At 37.4% G+C, this 22145-nt stretch overlaps 1 protein-coding gene across 8 annotated transcripts in view; it reads right to left on the minus strand.

The window, feature by feature from the left end:
* Positions 1–22145, minus strand: part of Mycbp2 (MYC binding protein 2) — a 246544-nt gene that overhangs the window by 28595 nt on the left and 195804 nt on the right. For 5 of the 8 annotated variants that reach the window (XM_055609971.1, XM_055609975.1, XM_055609972.1 and 2 more), the window contains 12 exons: positions 21379–21548; positions 20591–20835; positions 18364–18531; positions 14609–14766; positions 10233–10432; positions 9359–9508; positions 6947–7107; positions 5843–5999; positions 5441–5665; positions 3382–3447; positions 1395–1634; positions 863–961 (listed from right to left, as the gene is read on the minus strand). In XM_055609971.1, coding sequence (XP_055465946.1) covers positions 863–961; positions 1395–1634; positions 3382–3447; positions 5441–5665; positions 5843–5999; positions 6947–7107; positions 9359–9508; positions 10233–10432; positions 14609–14766; positions 18364–18531; positions 20591–20835; positions 21379–21548 — 2039 coding nt within the window. The remainder of the gene's footprint in view (positions 1–862; positions 962–1394; positions 1635–3381; positions 3448–5440; positions 5666–5842; positions 6000–6946; positions 7108–9358; positions 9509–10232; positions 10433–14608; positions 14767–18363; positions 18532–20590; positions 20836–21378; positions 21549–22145) is intronic. The other 3 variants (XM_055609970.1, XM_055609968.1, XM_055609969.1) reach the window with 3 other exon arrangements.

Below are 22145 nucleotides of genomic sequence, written 5' to 3' on the forward strand. Positions count from 1 at the left end.
CAAGAGCTTGATCTTTCCTCTTACGGGCAATGTTTTCATTCAGAAAAAAAAAAAATTGTAAAGTAACCCTTTTAGACAAAAGTCATAAAGCATTAAAGAATGGTTACTTCAGTAAAAATTTACGGCACACATATGTAACAATACTAAGCTGAATTTAAGTACAAATTAGATATGTATGTGCTCTTTGAGAAGCTTTGATTCAGTGGTAGAGATAAGATGTATGTATAGATAAACATAAGATAAATTAAGCAAGAGGCAGAGTAAAAACTGTTTCCTATTTGGGGAAGTTGTAAAGAAGTTCTCTCCTATTTTTCTATTTTTGAGCTAGAGCATGGTGGGAAAATGCAATGGAGGAGCCAGAAGGTAACCTACTGGCAGAGTGTGGGACCCTCATGACTCCAACAGCAATCAGCAAGCACCTCACAGAGCAGCTTCTATAGATGAAAAAAAATCCCAGCTGGAGAGGTGAGTTACTTTCAGGTCATTCCTTTATCTTCTTTCTTTTTTTCAATTTATTTATTTATGTATATAAATGCTCTATGTGCATACACACCCACATGCCAGAAGAGGGCATCATATCTCAATAGAGATGGTTATGAGCCACAATGTGGTTGCTGGGAATTGAATTCAGGACCTCTGGAAGAGCAGCCAAGTGCTCTTAACTGCCATGCCATTTCTCTAGCCCCCTTTACCTTCTTGCTAATGCAAGTTAAAAACAAAAAACAAAACAAAACAAAACAAAAACAATACTACATATAAATAACTGTCTATACCCACTAAGATGTAAAAGAACCCAAGAATTAGTTGTCTTAGCAAAAGAAAATGAAAATAAGAAATAAACTTTTAGGCTACAAATAAATACATTGTATACTTTTTCCTCTCCTTCAGGTGATGACAAGAGTGCTTTTTCCTCTTGCTCTGGTGTAGGTTCAGCATCTCCAGAGATGAGCTTTCCAAACACCTACAAAGAAAGTGGGCAGTGAGAAGGAGTTAATGATATCTATCTTCCCAGAAAAGCTGGAAGACTAATTCTGAAGGGTTTTAATTAATTGCTTATTTAGAGGCAGGGTATAACTAGCGCAGGCTGTCCTGGACCTCATAATGTAGCCCAGGTTGTCCTTAAGTTTGTGGCAACCCTTTTGTCTTGGCCTCTAGGGTGCCAGGACAATAGGTGTCAGCCACCACACTGAGCCTGATTCTTAAGAGTCCCTTCTAATACAGTATCCCTTTACATTGCACTGTTACTACTTTTCTGAAACTACAAATTCAACATTAGATAGTGGAGATGGACTTTAAAAAAGGCGAAAATGGGCTATATTTGAAACTAGAAAATTCTAATAAAGTATTTGTCACACTCTGAAGATGTTTGTCAGCTTCCCTGTAAGCACACTCACTTGAGATGTGATGAGTCTGAATACGCGAAGTGTCTCCGCCTCACAGTTCCTTTGCTGAGCCACACTGGCTGAGATCTGGCCAGCTATTTTTGTGCTTTCACCATCTTTCCAACCCAGGACTTTTACTTGTCGAACTCTTAATGTATTTTCTGGGCCCTTTAATTCAATTTTGATGATGTGATTGTCCCCTCCTGGGAGTTCACTTGTTACCCAGCCAATATGCCTGGAATCCAAATCGACCTGGTTGAGCAGAAAAAGGACAGGGATCTGATAGAGCAGAACCACTTTATCACTGCCTTGGGCCTAGCAACAGTCACAGCAAGCTCAAATAACAAACAATGGCACACATAGTAAAGATTATCAGGTTATTCCCATTATCTTATTTAAGTTTTGTGAGGACAAGTAGTATTATTTACAGGAGCTAGAACAAAGAAGAAAGTGAAGTTAAGTCAGGTTGAGAGAGTCTTGAGAGGTGATGGAGCTGAGAATTAATATAGGCCTGACTAAAATATGGTTTCCCTGTACAAATTATGTGGGCAAAACTATTACAAAGAGTTTACCTGATTCATCTATACGGACTCTCAGTAGAAACAACATAAGCCAAGAGGCTATGCTTTAATGCTTTATGCATCCTTACATTACACCACAAAAAAAGGGTGTTTTCATTTTGCTGATATTTCACATGTGTGTATGCCTTTTATCAAGGACTGAAGGTCAATACACAGTGAAATGGGTTTTGACATTACTCTTTCAATGAAATTAAAATTACACTCACTGTATTTGATAATCAAGAAGGAACCTGGATACTTCTACATGATTTATTTAAGACATTTGTTAACTCAATGGCTAAGGCCAATACTTCCAAAAAGAGAAATTAACTGTGGAAAAAAAAACCCCATTTCTTTAGAATAATTTTCTTAGATTCTTTAGTATTTAAATATTTTTCATCTTAAGTCTCAATATGATTTGAGAAAAGAAAAACAATCAAAAAAGCTTCTTAACTTTTGCATTATAAAATGAACCTATGGAGGGGACAGGAGCTCCACAAGGAGGGCAACAGAACCAAAATATCTGTGCACAGGGGTCTTTTCTGAAACTGATACTCCAACCAAGGACCATGCATGGAGATAACCCCTGCACAGATGTAGCCCATGGCAGCTCAGTGTCCAAGTGGGTTCCATAATAATGGGAACAGGGACTGTCTCTGACATGAACTCAATGGCTGGCTCTTTGATCACCTCCTCCTGAGGAGGGAGCATCCTTACCAGTCCACAGAAGAAGACAATACAGCCAGTCCTGATGAGACCTGATTAGCTAGGGTCAGATGGAAGGGGAGGAGGACCTTCCCTATCAGTGGACTGGGGGAGGGGCATGAGAAAAGAAGAGGGAGGGTAGGAGTTTGAGGGGATGAGGGAGGGGGCTACAGCTAGGATACAAAGTGAATAAACTGTAATTAATAAAATAATAAATAAATTTAAAAAAAGAGTTAAAAAAACCTAGATGAAAAGCTCCAGCAAGGTTTCAGTTATGTAAGTTCCTGAGTTTGTGCATAATCTCAGACCTATGCCCAGATATACTTCACTTGTTTCTAGAATTGTTTTGCCAACTGACTTTCAACGTAGACACAGCTGCTGAGTTATAAGCCATAGTTTTATTTTATTCATTTTTGTTTAGGCTAATAACCACTTTTAACTTAAATGTTGGTAAATGAAGTTGCTGACTGTCAATCAGATCTGTAATGAACTTAAAGGCACTCAAAGTCTTTGTAGAACAATGAGAGGCTGCAGACTGTAGAAGGCTCATGACTGAGGACATTTAAAGAGATCATTGTGAGCTATCTAGCTAGCACTGGGATACTGGCTCTTAGTCTATAGACTAGCTGTAAATTTACTGTTTTGTGAATAAATGATTTTTTGGTAGTATGTCAAAACCAAAACTCAACAGTGAAAGCTAAGAAAAAAAGAAAAAAAGACAACTTTTTAATTACCTGCTTTATTCTGCACAAATCTTCTACCGCTTTACCAGTTAAGAAGGTCATCGAGGTAACTTTATTCTATAACAGAAATTCAAAATAGTTATACTATGTTTCTTCTCAGAACATGTACAAGAATGTATTAGAACCTTCTTATTGCTTCTACTTGTGTTATCAGTCCTAACAGACCCTACACCATTTATCCAATTAACCACAGTGCCTACAATTCCACTCATCTCTTTCTCCCAGAGTCTTTAAATTTCAGCCATTATGTGCTTTCTCAGTTTGACATTCCTGGCTTTAACCAAATTCTAAACATTCAAATTCTGAATCTTCATTTTAGTGTCTATCAATTCTGCTTGCCACATTCTCCGCTTTCGGAGCACATGAAAGGAAGGCTCTTTAACTAACAGATGCCCGTGGGTGTCATGACTACTTTACAGCTTTGGAGGACATCTTAGTAAGCTGTACTCTATTCCTTTAAAGCACTCAGCAAACTAGGGAAGGCAACACTCACACAGGAAACAAATACCCAACAGTACTAGTGCTGTGTCTCAGCACAGGAGGACTGTTACCCTGGCACTAGATTGAGTAGTTTTATGCTAGGTACATATAAAAAAAATACTTACATTAATTCCTCTTGAGCTACTTATTATGAATCGTATACACCAGTGCAACTAAAACAACAAATGCTGTGGCTAAGGCTCACTGGTGGGTAGTTTGGGAGACAAAGAGATGTATTTGCTCAAGGATGTCTCTTAAAAGGTAAGCAGATGCTGCTTGAAGTTTTTTTTTTGTTTTTTTTTACAATAAATATTGTTATAAAATATCTCTACTTTATAAATACAGAGATTCAATTTAATTGTAATAATCATTGTGATGGGAAGTATGTCCTGGTGTAAAATGTACTAAGTCAAAGGTAAGTTTGTACTGAGCAGTAAAACCTAGCAAGGAATGTTTTGACTTTTTTTGTAAGATAAACTATTTGTACCCATTGGAAATTCCTGTTTCTAAAGAAGAAATAAGCTTATGATCTGTTAGCTTAAGTTAGCTTTAGTTAAGCCCTCCTTTCTGATTTAGCACCAGGGAAACATTGAATGTGCATGAATGCACAGGAGCTGAGGCTTGGTGTGGGTGGAAGATTATTTTACTTGGCTTGTAGAGGGAACTGATGTGGTTAGCTATACATCTAGGTTATTTGAGACAAAAGAATATACAAATGGATGGGTGAGCTCAGCAATGAATGGTTCATGAGAATCTACTAAAACCATCTGCCAGAAAGCTTCATTTACTCTGAAGCAAAAATTCAAAGCAGTGTCCTTCCCAAGACAAAGGACAGAAGAAGCAGTCTGGCAGCTGATGCTATTTTCTGGCTCAAGTAAATAGGATTCTTGTCTTTTGCTCAGGGCCCTTTATGGAAGAATGCTTTAATTCAGTTGAAACATTCTATTAGATAGATTAGGCTAGGAAGACCATAAATCATGAATATTTAAATTAGTTTAGGAAATGCCCACCTTCATCTAACTCTAAGGACTGAGGGGTTGAAGCAGAAATGGAAACCAATTATATTGTGGACCAAAGTATATTAGGTACACTAGAGTGCTACAAACAAACAAACCGACCCAAACAAAACACTGAACAAACTCAGTAGAGGAAATAGAGTAATTTTTATAGAGTAATTATAATTATAAAAATTACAATTTTTTTTAGGAGACATAGGAGTTATTATCCAAAGAGGGTTTCTGGGCTGAGTCTTGCGACCATAGGAATACATGTAAAGGAAATTCCTGGCCAAAGGAACTGCTTAAACAGGGACATAGAAGTAGAAAATACCAGTGTAGATTTTAATTTTGTTCAGTTGTAGCCATGGCATATTTGTGATGAGACCTCTATTTAGAATTTATGGTCCATAGTGTTTCCAGTCATATAAATCTGTTCTTAGATTATTTGAAGATTATAAAGTTGTTTGGTTGTAGAAGTCCCCCAAGATAAACCTCTTTTGTAAACTCAGAAATGAGGATGTGTATGTAGTTTAAAAGAACTAATGAGCCAAAAATGAAGTTCCGTTTCTTACCCCAAGATCCCGGGAATTGTCCACGTGAACAGATACATAACGGGCATTAATTCCTTTTACACAGTTGATAGTGATGTTTTTAGTTTTGTTTTTATCTTCATCTCCTGATTCCCAAAAGGTTTCTGTGGAGCCATCTGTCAAACTGCCAATCATAGCAGGTCGGCTTGATGTTTTTATGTCAACAATGCTGGTCAGGTCCTTTAAGCACATCACTATGCATAACTCCTGGCAGAAAGAAAAGTAAAACATCCATAGCATTAGAAATGAAATCTTTTATGATGAAAAAAACAAACAAGCATTCGATAGTAAATAATCAAACTGTTTATGAATCATTTACAGCTTTTCTTTTGTTCCATTTCCCACTGTTGACCACTAGAACAGACACGTAAGTAAGTGACTAACCTGGCTCATGGCTTCAAAGCCCGACTGTATACTGACACTAAAGCTCTCCTCACTGTCTCCATCGTCTGACTTTGACAAAATATTGTTAATATGATGGAAGACATTGCTCTGATGGAGGAACTGGTGGTCAGACTGCTTGAACTTGAGGCTCCAGCATCTAAAAGAATAAACAGTAACCAAAGGAATTATTTTCTAGGACTATCTAAGAATTCTCAGAGAAGCTACTCTACTTTGCAGTAAATATATCAAGAGAAATGTAAATGCTTATGCAAAGGAAAACATTGAAAAATTTCAGAGAATAAAAGCATGGTTACACTTTTTGATTTGTTTTGAGAAAAAAGGGTAATTTAACAATGTAAGATCTAAAGAAAATCTACCTAAGTATAGAAAATAAAAGGAGCTATTGAGGTCAAGGCCACACAAGCAAAAATGAATCCACTGAGAAGATGAGCATGATACCAACTGTAACAGCTTTGCAAATTTATCTGTGTGTTAATTCTGTCATGATTTATTGGGGTATAACATTTCTTGTACTTCAAAAATCCTATGAGGATGACAAAAAAAAATATCTGTTTTCTACTGGCCTTATCATTAGGGACATTTGAAGATTTGCATCTGCTTGTTACATAAATCATGAAGGATTTAGTTATGCTTATAGTCCACTGAATCAATCTAAAAACGCAGTTCATAATGTAACACAAGGCCAAATTCTTAACACATCCTAAATTAAGATCATGTGATATCACTTAAGGTAGCTTTAAATAGGATGCATATCACTAGAATCTAGAAGCTGCTTTCAAGCCCCCTTCCCAGCTTTGTTTTGGTTTCTGAGATTTCATTTTCATTTTCTTTACCAGTCACAGTGAAATAAAAGATGGAAAGGTGAACAAGATGATTATGATAACTATTTGGGGCACTAAGAAGGGCAAACAGATACCAGTTAGAAAGAAAAAGGTTACACCTTGGAAAAGAAAGAGGAGTCATTATTTCCACAATTTAGAGATTCTTTGCATTTTGCCATTTAAGGTCTTTTTTTTTTTTTTTAGTATCTTGCATATACCATAAAATCTTTTTTCCTATTAGAATACTTTCGTGAAGAATTACCGTAAGGCCATTTGCTGCAATGAACTGCCACTGGGGAGGGACATCATCAGATCTGAGATGGTCTGCAGTAACCGGTGGAATGTATGCGGCAAAGGGTGAGCAGCTTCGCCTGCAATCACTATATCTGACAGTGGATGTTCACAGACTCTTGTATCCTTCTCCTAAAATAAAGATTGAAAATGAGTTTATCAGCTGGAAGAAAGTTTTTGTTTTTTAAAAAGTTACATAAGCATAATTTGTATGTACAGTATTTCTAATTGTATTTGTAACGTTTCTAGAGAAAAGTGGTAAATTACAAATAAAATGAGCAAACAAATGAATACCACATACACACATCAATACTTACATCTCATTAGAAGACCATATCCATGTGTGGATATATGTATTTGTATGCATGTATCTTTTTATTTATTCATAAATATATTTTTATGACTATTTTATATATTAAGAATAATGCATGGGCTGGACCTGCTGGTGTACACCTTTAATCCCACCACTCGGGAGGTAGAGGCAAGTGGATATCTGTGAGTTCAAGGCCAGCCCGGTCTATAAGGCTCTGTTACACAGAGAAACCTTGTTTCAAATACCAACCCCTCTCCCCAAAAAAGCATGTTTAGAAGTTGGGGTACTCCTAGTTCATAGGACTTTTTATGTACACTAGACAATAACAGACAATTTACAACGTAATCACAACTCACTACCTATGTATACAATATTCAATATTCTGATGAAGGTATTCATTTTTTAAAAATTTTTAAAATTTATTACAATTAATTCACTTTATATCCAAGCTGTAGCCCCCTCCCTCGTCCCTATCCCGCCCTTACACCCTCTTCTTCTCCCATGACCCTTTCCCAGTCCACTGATAGGGGAGGTCCTCACCCCTTCCATCTGACCCTAGCCTATCAGGTCTCATCAGGACTGGCTGCATTGTCTTCCTCTGTGACTTGGTAAAGCTGCCCTGCCCCTGCTCCTGCCCCCCTCAGGGGAAGATGATCAGAGAGCCTGCCACTGAGTTCATGGCAGAGACAGCCCCTGTTCCCCTTACTAGGACATCCACTTGACTGAGCTGCCATGGGCTACATCTGTGCAGGAGTTCTAGGGTATCTCCATGCATGGTCCTTGGTTGGAGTAAAAGACCCCTGGGCCCAAATCTTTTGGTTCTGTTGCTCTCCTTGTAGAGTTCCAGTCCCTTCCAGGTCTTTCTATCTCCACCTTCTTTCATAAGATTCCTTGCCCAAAGTTTATTCTTATGATTGGAAATAGCACAGTTTACTCAACAGTCTACCTCAGAACAGTTTCTTTCTTTTAATCAATCACATAATAGAAAAGACCACAGAAGTGTAATTACTAAAAAATTTTTTATTTTGTTTGGTTTTTTTGAGACAGTGTAGCCTTGGCTTTCCTGGACTTGCTTTGTAGACTGAGCTGGCTTCAAACTCACAGAGATCCATCAGCCTCTGCCTCTCTCAGTGCTGGGACTAAAGGCATGTGCCACCATGCCCTGATTACTAAATAATTTTTAATGTGAGCTTGTACAGGTTTTGCCAAATATTTCTCCCAGAGGTGGTTATAACACAGCAAATATGAATGCCCTTGTTTTTCCATTCTGTTGTTAATGGGTGCTTAGCAAACATTTCGAACTACATAAATGAGCTAAGTAAAACAGGCATGCTTTTGCTTCTTTCTTTGTATGTCTACTTAAGTAAGAACATGATACAAGCTCTAGTTTACATTATCTCTTGCTAAACCATATTATGCCCATCTAGATTTGGTCAAGGCTTGGCATCTACCTGGTTAGACCAGTTATTTCTATTTCGCTTTATACTTGGGCATTACCCTCCCTGCTAAGGTGTGTTCCCTGTTTTGGGGGCATCACATTTATCCCATTTGTTGCTTGGCTAAAGGTTTTCCAGCTCTATCTTCTCTACATAATAGTGATGCTGGTTGTAATACTACAGTATACATCTTGATTGCTTTTCAACAATGGTACTTTATGAGAAACTGGTTGTGTCAGCATCTTCGCCAGACAGAAAACTGCTTAAGTAAGGCTAGCACTTTGTACATACTATCATTGTATTGTTATTGTTGTTATGTTTTCAGGTCAAACAATCTGTCAGTTATCTCATGTAAAACATTATACTACGCCACCAGAAAGCATACTACTTGGTTCCTATAAAAATGGAATTACGGTCATATATCCATGCGCATATGGAGGTCCTAACTGGAGTCTGGTTGTTCTTAGTAACAACAAAGAGGACCCAGCACAGAAAGGGCAATGAGCGTGTCACATTGAGGGTAGCTGGAGAAAAGTAGTGGTGCCAGTGTCCGACTATACACTGTATAAAACTTTCAAAGATAAAGTATATAATTAAAAATGGAAATATGTAATTAGAATGAACAAAAACTCACTTGCTCTGCATTCTCCTTATTTGTTTTATTTTCTTCATCCTCATCTTCCTCTGCTTCCACTGGAGAAGGAGTCAGTGCTGCCACAAAGTGCCAGAGAATATCATGCAGAGAAGTTGTTTGGATGACATTACAGAGAAGCCAGTTGAATGCCTGAGTAACCGATGGACAAGATACAGAGAAATGAGTTAAAATACGGAGTTTTTTAAAAAATTACTATTTAAAGATAAACATGCTAGAAAATGTGGCTCTTGTTTCACTGAAAAGCAAGCAATTTGAAATAGTCAATTTCAAATTGAACATTCTTTTAAATATAAACTTATTCTATTCAAGGCATTTTTCTAAACAGTTTTTGAAACTAATATAAAATATTTACCAAGTGCCACACAAGCAGTCATTTATTTAAATATATCATTTTTAACACTAAATATGATAAATTTGTTATCTGATTCCTGTTAAGAAAAGAAGAAACACTTACTATATATAGGTCTAGGAAATACTGTATCCCTATTATTCCAAAAAATGGTGTCCTAGATAAGCTACTATTGGTAAGTTTCTAACTCAAAAGCCCTATTTATCTTCATCTTCTTTGCATGGTTATGTCATTTTATTCTAGTGAAATGTCCTAAATATAAAAAGGTTTAAAACATAACCTCATATTCATGTAATAAAGTTGTATAGAATTAAAGATTTAGCATATTTAAATATAAAATTCCAAATTAGTTTATTTATAAACTTTATATTTTTATCTTGATGTGAACACTTTTTTTCCATTAGGCACACGGTTTGATGTAATTTGGTAAAAAGGTATCGTCATTACATAGTTACTACGTGTTTGTGTAATATATAAATAACAATTCCACTGACGTAGTCATACCTCCATAGCAAACACTCGACAAGCCGACTTCCTTAAGGCCTGCTTCATTGCTATTTCAAGCCCTTCCAGATCATGATGCTGTATAACAAAAGCTAAAACTGGCCACTGGAAATTCCGCTCTCCCTTGGAAAGAGAGCTGTGGGCTGATATTAGCCGGGAAAGCTCAGGTGATGGATGTCTCAAAAGGGAAGACCCAACTTCTAAAAAGAAAAAGAAAATTAGTAATTTTCATAGATAATATATAATTAATGTATTAAATACTGAAAATATCTAGGTAATTCACTTTAAAGGCTTTTTTTTTTTTTGCATATGACACAATCATAACAATTTCAATTAGTGGTAAGGAAGCAACCATGACTCTGTAAAAGTACTCTGTATTTTCTTAGAGCCACAGATTCAAGGGCCGAGTCTAAAGTTCATACTTCCTGCAGCATTTAAGAACTAAGTAGCTTACATTTTGCCTGAAATCTACATCTCATGTCCATTAGTTCCTAAAAGACTGAGTAAAAGTATGTGATGGCTAGCTTTAATTGTCAAGTGACACACTCCAGTATTACCTGGGAAGGTAGTCTCAATGACAAATGGTCTATATTAGGTTGGCATTAGGGTATTCCCATGAGGGATCTTTTTTTTTTTCTTTAAATTTATTTACTTTTATAAATTAAATTACAGTTTATTCACTTTGAATCCCAGCTGTCGCCTGCTCCCTCCCTCATCTCCTCTCATGTCCCTGCCAAAGTCCACTGATAGGAGAGGTCCTCTTCCCCTTCCATCTGACCCTAGCCTATCAGGTCTCATCAGGAGTGGCTGCATTGTCTTCCTGTGTGGTCTGGTAAGGCTGCTCCCCCCTCAGGAGGAGGTGATCAAAGGGCCAGCCACTGACTGGCTCAGTTCATGTCAGAGACAGCCCCTGTTCCCATTATTAGGGAACCCACTTCGAGACTGAGCTGCCATGGGCTACATCTGTGCTGGGGTTCTAGGTTATCTCCATGCATGGTTCTTGGTTAGAGTATCAGTCCCAGAAAAGACCCCTGTGCACAGATATTTTGGTTCTGTTGCTCTCCTGTGGAGCTCCAGTCCCCTCCAGGTCTTTCAGTCCCCTCCAGGTCTTTCTATCTCCCCCTTCTTTCATAAGATTCCCTGCAATGTGCCCAAAGTTTGGCTATGAGTCTCAGCATGTGCATTGACACTCTGCTGGGCAGAGCCTTTCAGAGGCCCTCTGTGGTAGGCTCCTGTTCCCTGTTTCCTCTCTCTTGGAAATAGGAGCAGTCATCAAAAGTCTCCCTTCCAAAAAAAGCCCAGGGCCAGATGATTCTACCAGAATTCTACCAGACCTTCAAAGAAGTGCTAACTCCAATTCTCTTCAAACTATTCCACAAAATAGAAACAAAAGGAACATTACCAAACTCATTCTATGAAGCCACATCACCTTGATACCTAAACCACACAAAAACTCAACAAAAAAAGAACTTCAGACCTATCTCTCTTATGAATATTGATGCAAAAACACTCAATCAAATACTTGTAAATTGAATCCAAGAACACAATAAAAGTATCATCCACCTTGACCAAGTAGGTTTCATCCCAGACATGCAAGAGGTTCAATATTCAGAAATCCATCAATATAATCCACCATATGAACAAACTGAAGGAGAAAAATCATATGATCATCTCCATAGATGCCGAAAAAGCATTTGACAAAATCCTATACCTGTTCATGCTTAAAGTCTTGGAGAGATCAGGGATACAATCACATACCTAAATATAGTAAAGACAATCTACAGCAAGCTTATAGCCAACATCAAACTAAACAGAGAGAAACTTAAAACACTCCCACTGAAATCAGGGACAAGGCAAGGCTGCTTACTCTCTCTGTATCTCAACATAGTACTTGAAGTCTTAGCTAGAGCAATAAGACAACTAAAGGAGATCAAAGGGATACAAACTGGAAAGGAAGAAGTCAAAGTATCACTATTTGCAGATGATATGATAGTATACATGAGTGACCCCAAAAATTCTATCAGAGAACTTCAGCTGATAAACACCTTCAGCAAAGTAGCTGGATACAAAATTAACTCAAAAAAAAAAAAAAAAATCAGGAGCCCTCCTGTATACAAAACACAAAAGGGCTGAGAAAGAAATTAGGGAAACTACACATGTAAGGGATCTTCTTAATTGGCTCAATTTCAATGGAAAGGCCTACCCTGAACGTGAACATCAACAGTGTTCTGCTGACCCAAAGACGGAGCGGAGAGGAGAGGGAGTGCTAAGTACTGATGTGCATGGACTAGCGAGACCGTCTGCTCTTCCCGGCAGAGGCAATGGACCTAATTAGCTGTGAACCAAATAAAAAGTTGCTGCAGTCAAGGAATTTTATCACAGCAACGGGAAATAAAACTATGGCAGTGTCTCAACACAAACTCTGTGATATTTATTGAATAACCCTAGAAACTGTTTAATTAAAATCAACAATATATTTTTTTTTCTGGTGATCTTCAATATTAACACAACAAGCCAGTATGGTGACATGTTCCTTCAATCCATGCACTTGAGAACTGAGACAGGAGAGTTGTCACAAGTTTGAGGCAAGCCTGGGTAGGATAGTGTCTAAAAATAAAGGAAAGGAAAAAAAAAAATGCTCAGAAATTGCAATTGGTGCTGATTACATAATTTAAAAAAACCATTAGGAATTAGGAGTTCTTCATATCTCTGAAGTGTTACATCTACTCAGAGCCATGGTGGCTGTAAGAGTTGTAAGCGTCCATGGTTGGTGAGAAATAACTTCGTGCTTAGGCACAACTGGACCTGCTAGTTAGTGACACTTAGTGGAAGGGATAATGATGGCAATACATGCGGGGTTAGATACCTAACTGATTTATAAGTCAATTTATTGAATAAACATTGACTGATTTAAATATCTATTCTCACTGAGATTAAAAAAAATGTATCTCAATATTTTTGACTGGGTCAGATAAAAGTACGATTTATCGCAAACGAAAACCAACACACTGTTTACCCTTCAGGTATTACATCTTAAAAATAAAGAAACACAACGGAATACTACTCAGCCATTAAAAACAAGGAAATCATGACATTTGCAGGCAAATGGTTGGAACTAGAAAAGATCATCCTGAGTGAGGTAACTGAGAACCAGAAAGGTACACATGGTATACATATGGTTTATATGTGGATTTTAGCCATATAGTACAAGATAAGCATACTATGAGGCACAGACCCAAAGATAAGTAATAAGGAGGACCCAAGTGAGGATGTGTCAATCTCACTAGGAAGAGGAGATAGAATAGACAGAGGTAATTGCTGACGCGAGCAAACGAGGTAGGAGAGGGGGCGCAGAGAGTTAAGAGGGTAGAGATCAGACCTGAGGAGAGCAAGGGCAAGAGGACAGAAGGCATGAGAAGAAAAAAGAAACTGAGGGTGGGCAATCTCTGTGACAAGCTGGAGACCTAAGTCAGGGTAGGCTCATGGGAGGATATGAGGGGGACTCAAGCAGAGACTCCTACTAGCAGAGGCCAGAGAGACTAAAGAGGACAACCTCTAACTAGACTAGTCTCCTCGTAAAGGGCGGGGAACACCAACCCACCCACGAAAACTTTGATCCAAAATTTATCCTGCCTACACAATATGCAGGAAATTGAGGGAATGCCCAACTGATATCTGGCCCAACTAAAGAGTTGGAGAGTTCCAACCCCTGACACTATGAAGGATATTCTGCTAAACTTGTGGACAGGAGCCTGTTAGAGCTGTTCTCTGAGAGGTTCTATCCAGCAGTGCCTCAAAACAGATGCTGAGACTCACAGCTAAATATTGGTCGATGTATAGGAGTCTTGGGTAATAGTGGTAGGAAAGAAAAAAGGACCTGGAAGTGACAGAAATCTCCATAATAAAAACAACAGAGCCAACTAACAAGGGCCCAGAGGGGTTTGCTGAGACTGAAGCATCAACCAAACCTAGTACCATGCATGAACTGGACTTAGGCCCCCTACAAAGATGTAGCAGATGGGCAGCTTAGGCTTCAAGTGGGTACTCTAGCAAGGAAAGTTGGGACTTCATTGGACATGGACTCACTTGCTATTTTCAGATCACTTTCCCCTGGTGGGACTGCCTTGCCAGGCCAAGAGGGAAGAGGACAGTTCAGTCCTGATGCCACTTGATAAGCTGGGATGGATGGGAAAGGGAGCTACAGGAGACAGGGTATGGGGAAGAGAAGGAGGGTTAAAAAGGGAGTAGGAATGGGCCTACAAGTATGTAAAGTAAATAAAATAAATAAATGAGAAAAAAAACCCAAAAATAATCTGCTGAGAAAATAGTTTTCTTTTTGACAGCCCGATCAACCTCCTTTCTATCATTACACCTACCAGTGTCTCCACTGTTCACTCTTCTTCTAGGGATGGCTTTAACTCGTGCAGGTAAAATGGAATGCTGTTTATCATATTCAGAAGCAACAACAGAGTATGACCTTTGGAAGACTGTTCTCTTAGCCAAGTCGGTGTCAGTTATGGGACTAGTTTCCAAGCTGCAGATATAAAAGGAACAGAGGTAAAGTGTATGAGAGTGGAGTGAATGAAACGCAGTGACACCTATTTTATAACAGTGAGTCAGATGTTTCAATTCCATGTGGGCTCCATGGGCACCGAACACATGTGGTATAGACATACATTCAGGCAGACACCCATACACATAAAATAAAAATAAAATCTCAAAAAAAGAAGAATATAATCTTTTCCAACAATGTGACATTCTGATTGATTTCAAAACTGTATCTTAACTTATACTTTTCTAAATCATTCATATGTCAAGTGAAAAAGAACGTACCAAATGTTCTGACTTGTTTTCTCTTTAAAGAGTATCTCATGTGTATAAATACTCTGACTGCTTGTATATGTACCATGTGTATGCTCTGTGTTTACAGAGGTCAGATGAGGGAGAAAGATCCACAAGAACAGGATCTATAGAATGCTTGTGAGCTACACTCTGGGTGCTGCAAACACTATCTGGTCCTCTAAAAGAAAAGCCAGTCCTCTTAACTGCTGAGCCACCTCTCCAGCTTAACTTAAAACTCAAAGTCTAAAGATATTTATGGGAGAAAAAACAGGTAGGAACAATCCTAAACACAGCAAAAAGAGAGAAATGACCATTATATAAAGAAAACTGATAAATAAAATGAAGCTTCATTCATTATATAGATACTTGAGCATGGATAAGTGAGGTTATAACTCTTGGGAAGAAGTGCTGTCAAAAGACTGCATGGCTATACCAGAATGCAATAAAAAGTGAGAGCTCTACTTATCTGTGGATATAAAATATGTTTTTGGAATATAGTTAGAAAATACATTGGTTTAAGAAAGTGGGTTTTCCTCCAGGATCCATAATCTCTGCAGTCACAGGTAGTTGGCTAGGTTTACAGTATCAGCATGAATTCCCTCCTAATAAGCAGAACCATTAGACAGCTGTGCAAACCACCAAGCTAATGAAGAGCTACAATCAATGGCTGCTTGAAGAAGGAGAAACAGTCTCCTCAAGGTTTCAGCCCCATGAAAGTTAATCCAATCCTAAATCCTACATATATATATATATATATATATATATATATATATATATATATATATGTATACATATATACACACACACACAATACAAACAATAAGTAAAGAAGGGGTAATGAATTTGAAAGGGAGTTGCGGAAGTAAGGAACTTCAGAGGAAGAAATAGTCTTTTAAACATGGTTTTCATTAATCATTTGATCTTATTTCATGAACCCATAGATAATCTTGGGTTTGTAATAAAACAGTATTTAAAGCAACAACAACAAAAACAACAATACATTATGGCCACATATGTACTAATCAAGTTTTTTGTTTTCAAGTATGTCTGATCAAAAACATATATTTCTGAAATTAGGTAAACTTCTAAGGTAACATTTTATTTATTTTAAAACTTCAGAAGACATTTGAATTATTTTCATCCAAAATTATGAAGTTTGAATTCTGCCTAATTTTCTTTTTGCAATATGACTTGTTTCCTGGCTTGAAATATTCCTTTTTTTGTTGTTGTCTGATTGTTCTGAGTTTTAGTAACTTAATATGTTAATAAAACTATAAGAGATTCTCATTCTTTTTCAGTATTGCTTAATTTTTGGACTGCACCACCCATTATAATTATCACAAACTTTTCTTTTATCTATAAGTTAACTTATGGTTCTATACATTTCTAATTAATTCCTTAGCCTTATATAAGTGTTGGTTTGACATCTGGTCTGTCATTTAATTCTATAATGTATCTTTTTACTTCATCTGGCTTGTTATCTGATTTCCACTTTGAGCTTTTATTTTTATTAAATTTACGTCATAACCAACTTTTCTACTATAAATTATTTAGAAAATGTTTCTTCCAGATTGTTGTTGTTGTTATTATTATATGACAGACCACTAACTATCACTTCACTAACGAATGTTCCACTGGGAACACTGCTTTGTTCCCAGCTTACTCTGACATTGTACTGTGGATTTCCTTGAACTTTCATTCCCAGTCATACTTGATACATGTTATTCCTCCAGAGATAATGCAAGGCTTTGCTTTCTACTGTAAAGCAGAGATTGCTTGGTGGAAGCATTCCCTGGGACCTTAGCAGCTGTGACTGTAGAGATGGTAGATGCTAGGTGTATAATTACAAGATGCAATCTTGATCTGTCTGAGCTTTGCATCTTTTCCCTGGATTGACTTTTCTATAAACTGGAAGGTTATTTAGCTTCTCAGATTCTTTTCATGGGCAACATGGAAATTTATAGTGATGTGTTTATGTCAAAGCTGGTGAATGTTTATTTTTTTAAAGTAAAAATTAAAAAAAATTATTTGGTATGAAAAATTCTATTATCCAGCTTTACCTCACTATCTCCACCTAGAAGTTAGTTCTACATAATCTTAATTCTAGAATGTAATAACATGCCACTGAATCATATTCTTCAGAGAAGTTTAAAAATGGTTCCTAACTCTTTCTCAAAGGTAGTTTCCATCTTCAGAGATACTTTAATTCCTTTAAAGATATATAAGGCATCCAGGCATGGTAGCACATGCCTGTAATTCCAGCACTCAGGGAGGCAGAGGCAAGTGGATCTCTCTGAGTTCTAGCCCAGCCTGGTCTACAAAGCTAGTCCAGGTCAGCCAAGGCTACCCAGAGAAACCCTGTCTCAAAACCGCCCCCCCCCCCAAAGATACAAAAGGCATATTGTATTCTCTGGAGATGCTCCAAAAAACCTGAGAACAATCCACACAGATGGTGGGAAGAATTGCAAGTATTTTTTTAATAGAAAATTATTTGGATATGCTAGCCCTATTATATTTTAGTTTATTGTTATGACTATATAGTAGCAAACACTGATGCATCTTAAGTATATTCTCTCCAGAAAAGATCTTTCTTTCTAATGAGACCATGTTCAATTACTTATGCCTATAATTTTGATGCCACCTAAACTTATCTTTCTCATTATCTAGTAAAGTCACACTGATTTTCCCCTACAAAATTTCTTTTTTATTTATCTTTTTAATAACTGCTGCCAATGCACTGTAATTGCATACACCAAGCGGAATCTATAACTAAAAATTAGCTTTTTAAATGACAGTGTGCTATTCTAGCATTTTTGCCATGCTTTTCTCTCAGTTTCAATGGTATTCATGTTTCCTTATGCACTGTGCTTACCTCAGTCATTCACTTTTCAAGATGCTCTCTGTCTAACACCAACAATAGCTAATGAGAAGACACTGTAAACAATGATCCAAGAAGCTCAAAGCTGGCTCATGATTCACGCTCTGCCATTTCTACCATGTGTCCAAGTGCTGCCTCAAAGCCACTTTTCCCTCCATCACTCAAGATTATAGGCTTCAGTGTAGCCTTTGATTGCATTGCTATGTCCTCTTTTCTTTCTCAGTGGTCTGCCTACCTCAAGAACTCTGCTTGTCTGGATACAGTTTTTCATACCTCTCCAATACCTAGCAGAGCTGACTCAATGTTTCTCCTGAGACAGAAAGCTGCATTAAAGAACTCCAAGAACATTCTTTTATAGCTTAGCCTTTCTTCCACCAAACACTTGTCACTCAGAAGACAGAACTAAAGTACCTTGGTGGCATAGACTTCATATTGCTCTCTGGCTCTTCAAATACATTGGGACTTGCATCAGGAGTTACTGATATGTATGGGGCAGGGACAGATGTAGACCGCAGATATCTCATTTCATCCTGGAATAGGTTGTCATCTTGATAGCCCACAAAATTTTCATGATGGTGCCTGCATTAAATTAAACCCAACAACTTAAGAGTACAATGGCAACACAGGTCTTCTTCATTTTAAATCTCCCTTGAAAAGGCAAAACAGTCCATAAGAATCTATAAGTATGGGGAAGTACTACAATAACCTCAGAAGCAGACTGGTAGACATCAAAGTCTGCTTTACCTCCCAGGTACCAGAAACCTAAATGGAACTTCTTTTCTTTTGAGAACATTTCCATCTCCCAGTGCTTGTTGAATGATCCCATTGACTGCCTAAGGGCTTCGGTGAGAATTTCTGCATCACTACTCATATAGGCCTATGATATATGCCTCCTTTTACACCATTCTCTCTTCTCAGTTTCTAGCATCACTGTCACAGTACAAACTTGTATCATTTCTTGATGGATTGCTGAAACAGTTGTCACTTTTTGAGTGGTAATATATGTATATCAACTTTGAAAAATTGGAAAACATATATAAAACATTCTTTGGGTTAGGGTGTATCCATTCCCCAGGGAGCTGAGAATAGAAGCTCCTTAATTATGCTATGCTGGCACTTTTTTTTCCTGCCGTGTTTTATAACTTGACTCCTATTTTAAAGTTACATTTATTTATTCAATGTGTTTGTGGGGGTGGGGGGTTACAAATGGCACGCCAGCGTGTAGGGAGGGAGGTCAGCAGACACCTAGTCAAAGTGCTTTACTCCTTTTGCCATGTGCATCCAAGACACAGAACTCAGCTCTCTCTAGGTTTTGTGGCAAGCAACTTTACCCACTGAACCATCTCACCAGCTTGACTTGATTCATTGTTTTTCGAACCAGAACAAAATGATGTTAACCTAAATGAACAGAGTAGTCTAACTGAAACACAAGGTAAGTTTGTATTTAGCATGCCTGATGATTTCCCCCTGGTCTTGAATTTTTCACATTTTCCTTTCCTTTTCAATTTTCCCTATTTTAATAAGTACAAACATGTTTAAAAGCCACATAACTTTGCCATGGGGCAGGGGGAGCACTTACCAATGGAATGCTTGACTGGCAAGCCATGACAGCAGGTAAAATCTAGAATTCTTTACCTAGAATTCTTCATTCATTAGTCAGTGGGGGAAAGAAAATCTAGCTTTGGAATATAAAAGACTATTTTGGAGTGTTCATAGACACTGTAAGAAAGGGCAGATGGTACAGTCCAATTTCAGTACAGTCAACGAGAACACCACCAACGACCATTTCTCAATCTGGAGTTAAATACTTCATCCAATTTCTGTATTAGTTTCCACATTCCATACTGTGACCTTTTAATTGCAAACCAGGTTGACTATTTCTGTGTTTAAAATTCTTCCTTCGTTGACTCTGCTTACGGAAGAATCAGCACAAGCTACAGAGTCCTAAAAGTTACCCAAATCACTACTTCAAGCAGTTAAATAGAATGAGGTTTCATTTAGCAACTGCTTTGCCCCCATCACTTGCCTGATAGATTTCTATTTATCAATCCTTCAATAATCAGGTAAGTAATCAGACCCTCTGTGAAGTGTTTCATTACTTGCTTAGGAAGCCTCAATTACTGTATCAGTTCTTCCAGTATCCTATACACACTTCAATTTGCGTACAACTAACATGTCACTGTAAAGGTTTCAATGACATGTCTATCTTTTTGCCAGTGCTGAATGTAGTTAGGCCTTTTTATTTCAGTGTCCTTGGTATTCAGTTGGTACTTGTTTAAACGTAGGCTTCTTTCTATAGGAAAATCAGTTTCTTTCCTCTTCAGCATTTCTGACTAACAGACTAAAGCCAACTAATAGAGAATTAAAAAAAAAAAGCAAGTCTTTCTTTCTGAGATATATTAACAGTAACAAAACAAACTGACAAAGTACCCACTAGTATAAAATGTGCACTCTACACTCTACTCCCAGTCACATCATCCAGGGCAATGGAGAAAGCAAACAACAAAGTTTGGCTCTTGCCCACTATCTGTTGTAGTGTGGATATAAGAGCAAGTTTTGGACCACTATGCAGTATGACTTTAATCAACAGAAGCTGTAAACCCAAAGGCAAGTTACAAACAAAACAAAGTCTTATTACCTAGCTAATGTCTGCAAGTAGAGACAAGGCATTTTTACAGGAATGTCCTCAGAAACACCTTCCTTCACAATGGGCAGCTGAGACTGGAATGGCTTTGCAGGATGGTAACACAAGATACTTGGCTCTGCTGCACTGCTCAGGGACAGCAGGAAAAGGGCATTGGCTTTGATCACCTGGTGAGCTTCCATGGTGGGCAAGGCACGAGGGGTCTTTACTTGCATTGGCTTTCTTCTAGATTGTTTGACCTGGCAAAGAAAGAATTGAAGTGACTGTTTCCTGCTTATGTTTAAAAAGATAATTTCTTAACTTTTGTTGTTTCCAGAAAAATGAAGAAAAAGTATTTTAAAACAGTGATAGTGATTACTAAAACAAACAACAGCAAATCCAACAATGGGGAGCTTAGGGGGAGTCGTGTAGGCAAAGGAAGCTTTAGCAGAAGCCTCTGCCTTGGTTTTCATTAGTAGAAATATTCTCAAATTTCTGAGTCCTGTGATATAATTGGGTATTAAGGAGAAGACAAGAGAGAGAGAAGGAAAAGGGACAAAAAAGAAGTGAACTTGTGTAGGAGACAATAATAAAGAATGACATCACAAACATTTGTTAACATAGCATTTGTACCTAAGGTTAAAATTATTTTTCAAGTAAAAATAACAAATATTAAACTTTTATTTTTGTTATAAATGAATTTTAATATCAATTACACAGAACTAACTAAAATAATATGACTATATATTCTTATAAGTTATATCCGTATTACGAATATTACAGACTTAATGTAATAAAAATACCTTTTCCCTTGCAGCAGCCTGCTTTTCACGGAGGTATTTTTCTCTACAGCGATCGCATACGAGGTACCAAGTGCTTCCTCCCATTCCCCCATCACCACAGTTACCAGCCCATCCTCCACAAAAATGTCCAATACTATTGTATCCTTGTCCACCAGCATATCGGCCACAACCTTGAAACAAACATAAGACTTATATTAAACATTTTCAATGTCTTTAATCCTCATTACTGATATATCAGAAATAGAAACATCTTTTCAAAGTAAAATCCTGAGTAAGTACTTAGCTGTTTAAAAGGCTAGTATATACATTAGAGAAAACAGCATGTTTGATTAAAAAAAAATTCAGTTACATGATGCCTAAAATCCTCGGGACATTCTATTTTTAGATAAAAACAGTAAAGAAACAGGGAATAGGGCTACCTTTAAATTTACTTAAGAATGTCAGTAAAATAGACACATATAAAACGACATGTTTCAGTAATCAAATGTTTCTAACACAAAATGTGGAAAGAGAAGAAAACAATCATAACATACAGTCCTCTGATAAAACAACTGATATCACTTAATTAGGAAAATCCCCCATCCCAATCAGTATAATCCATTTAATTGGTAATTTCTGAGCGGGAAAATAAATCAGAACATTTATGGAGATGTGCCCTCTTGCGTAGACGTGCTATTATTTCTATTGTGTCAGACGTTCATATCAGCCTTTGGGAAACACATCAAATACTTTTAAAATATTTCAAAATTTGCTGCACTCTAATTAAA

Source organism: Psammomys obesus, unplaced genomic scaffold (assembly GCF_907164565.1).
Source record: "Psammomys obesus unplaced genomic scaffold, mPsaObe1.curated_primary_1811, whole genome shotgun sequence".
In the NCBI taxonomy this organism is placed as follows: Eukaryota; Metazoa; Chordata; class Mammalia; order Rodentia; family Muridae; genus Psammomys; species Psammomys obesus.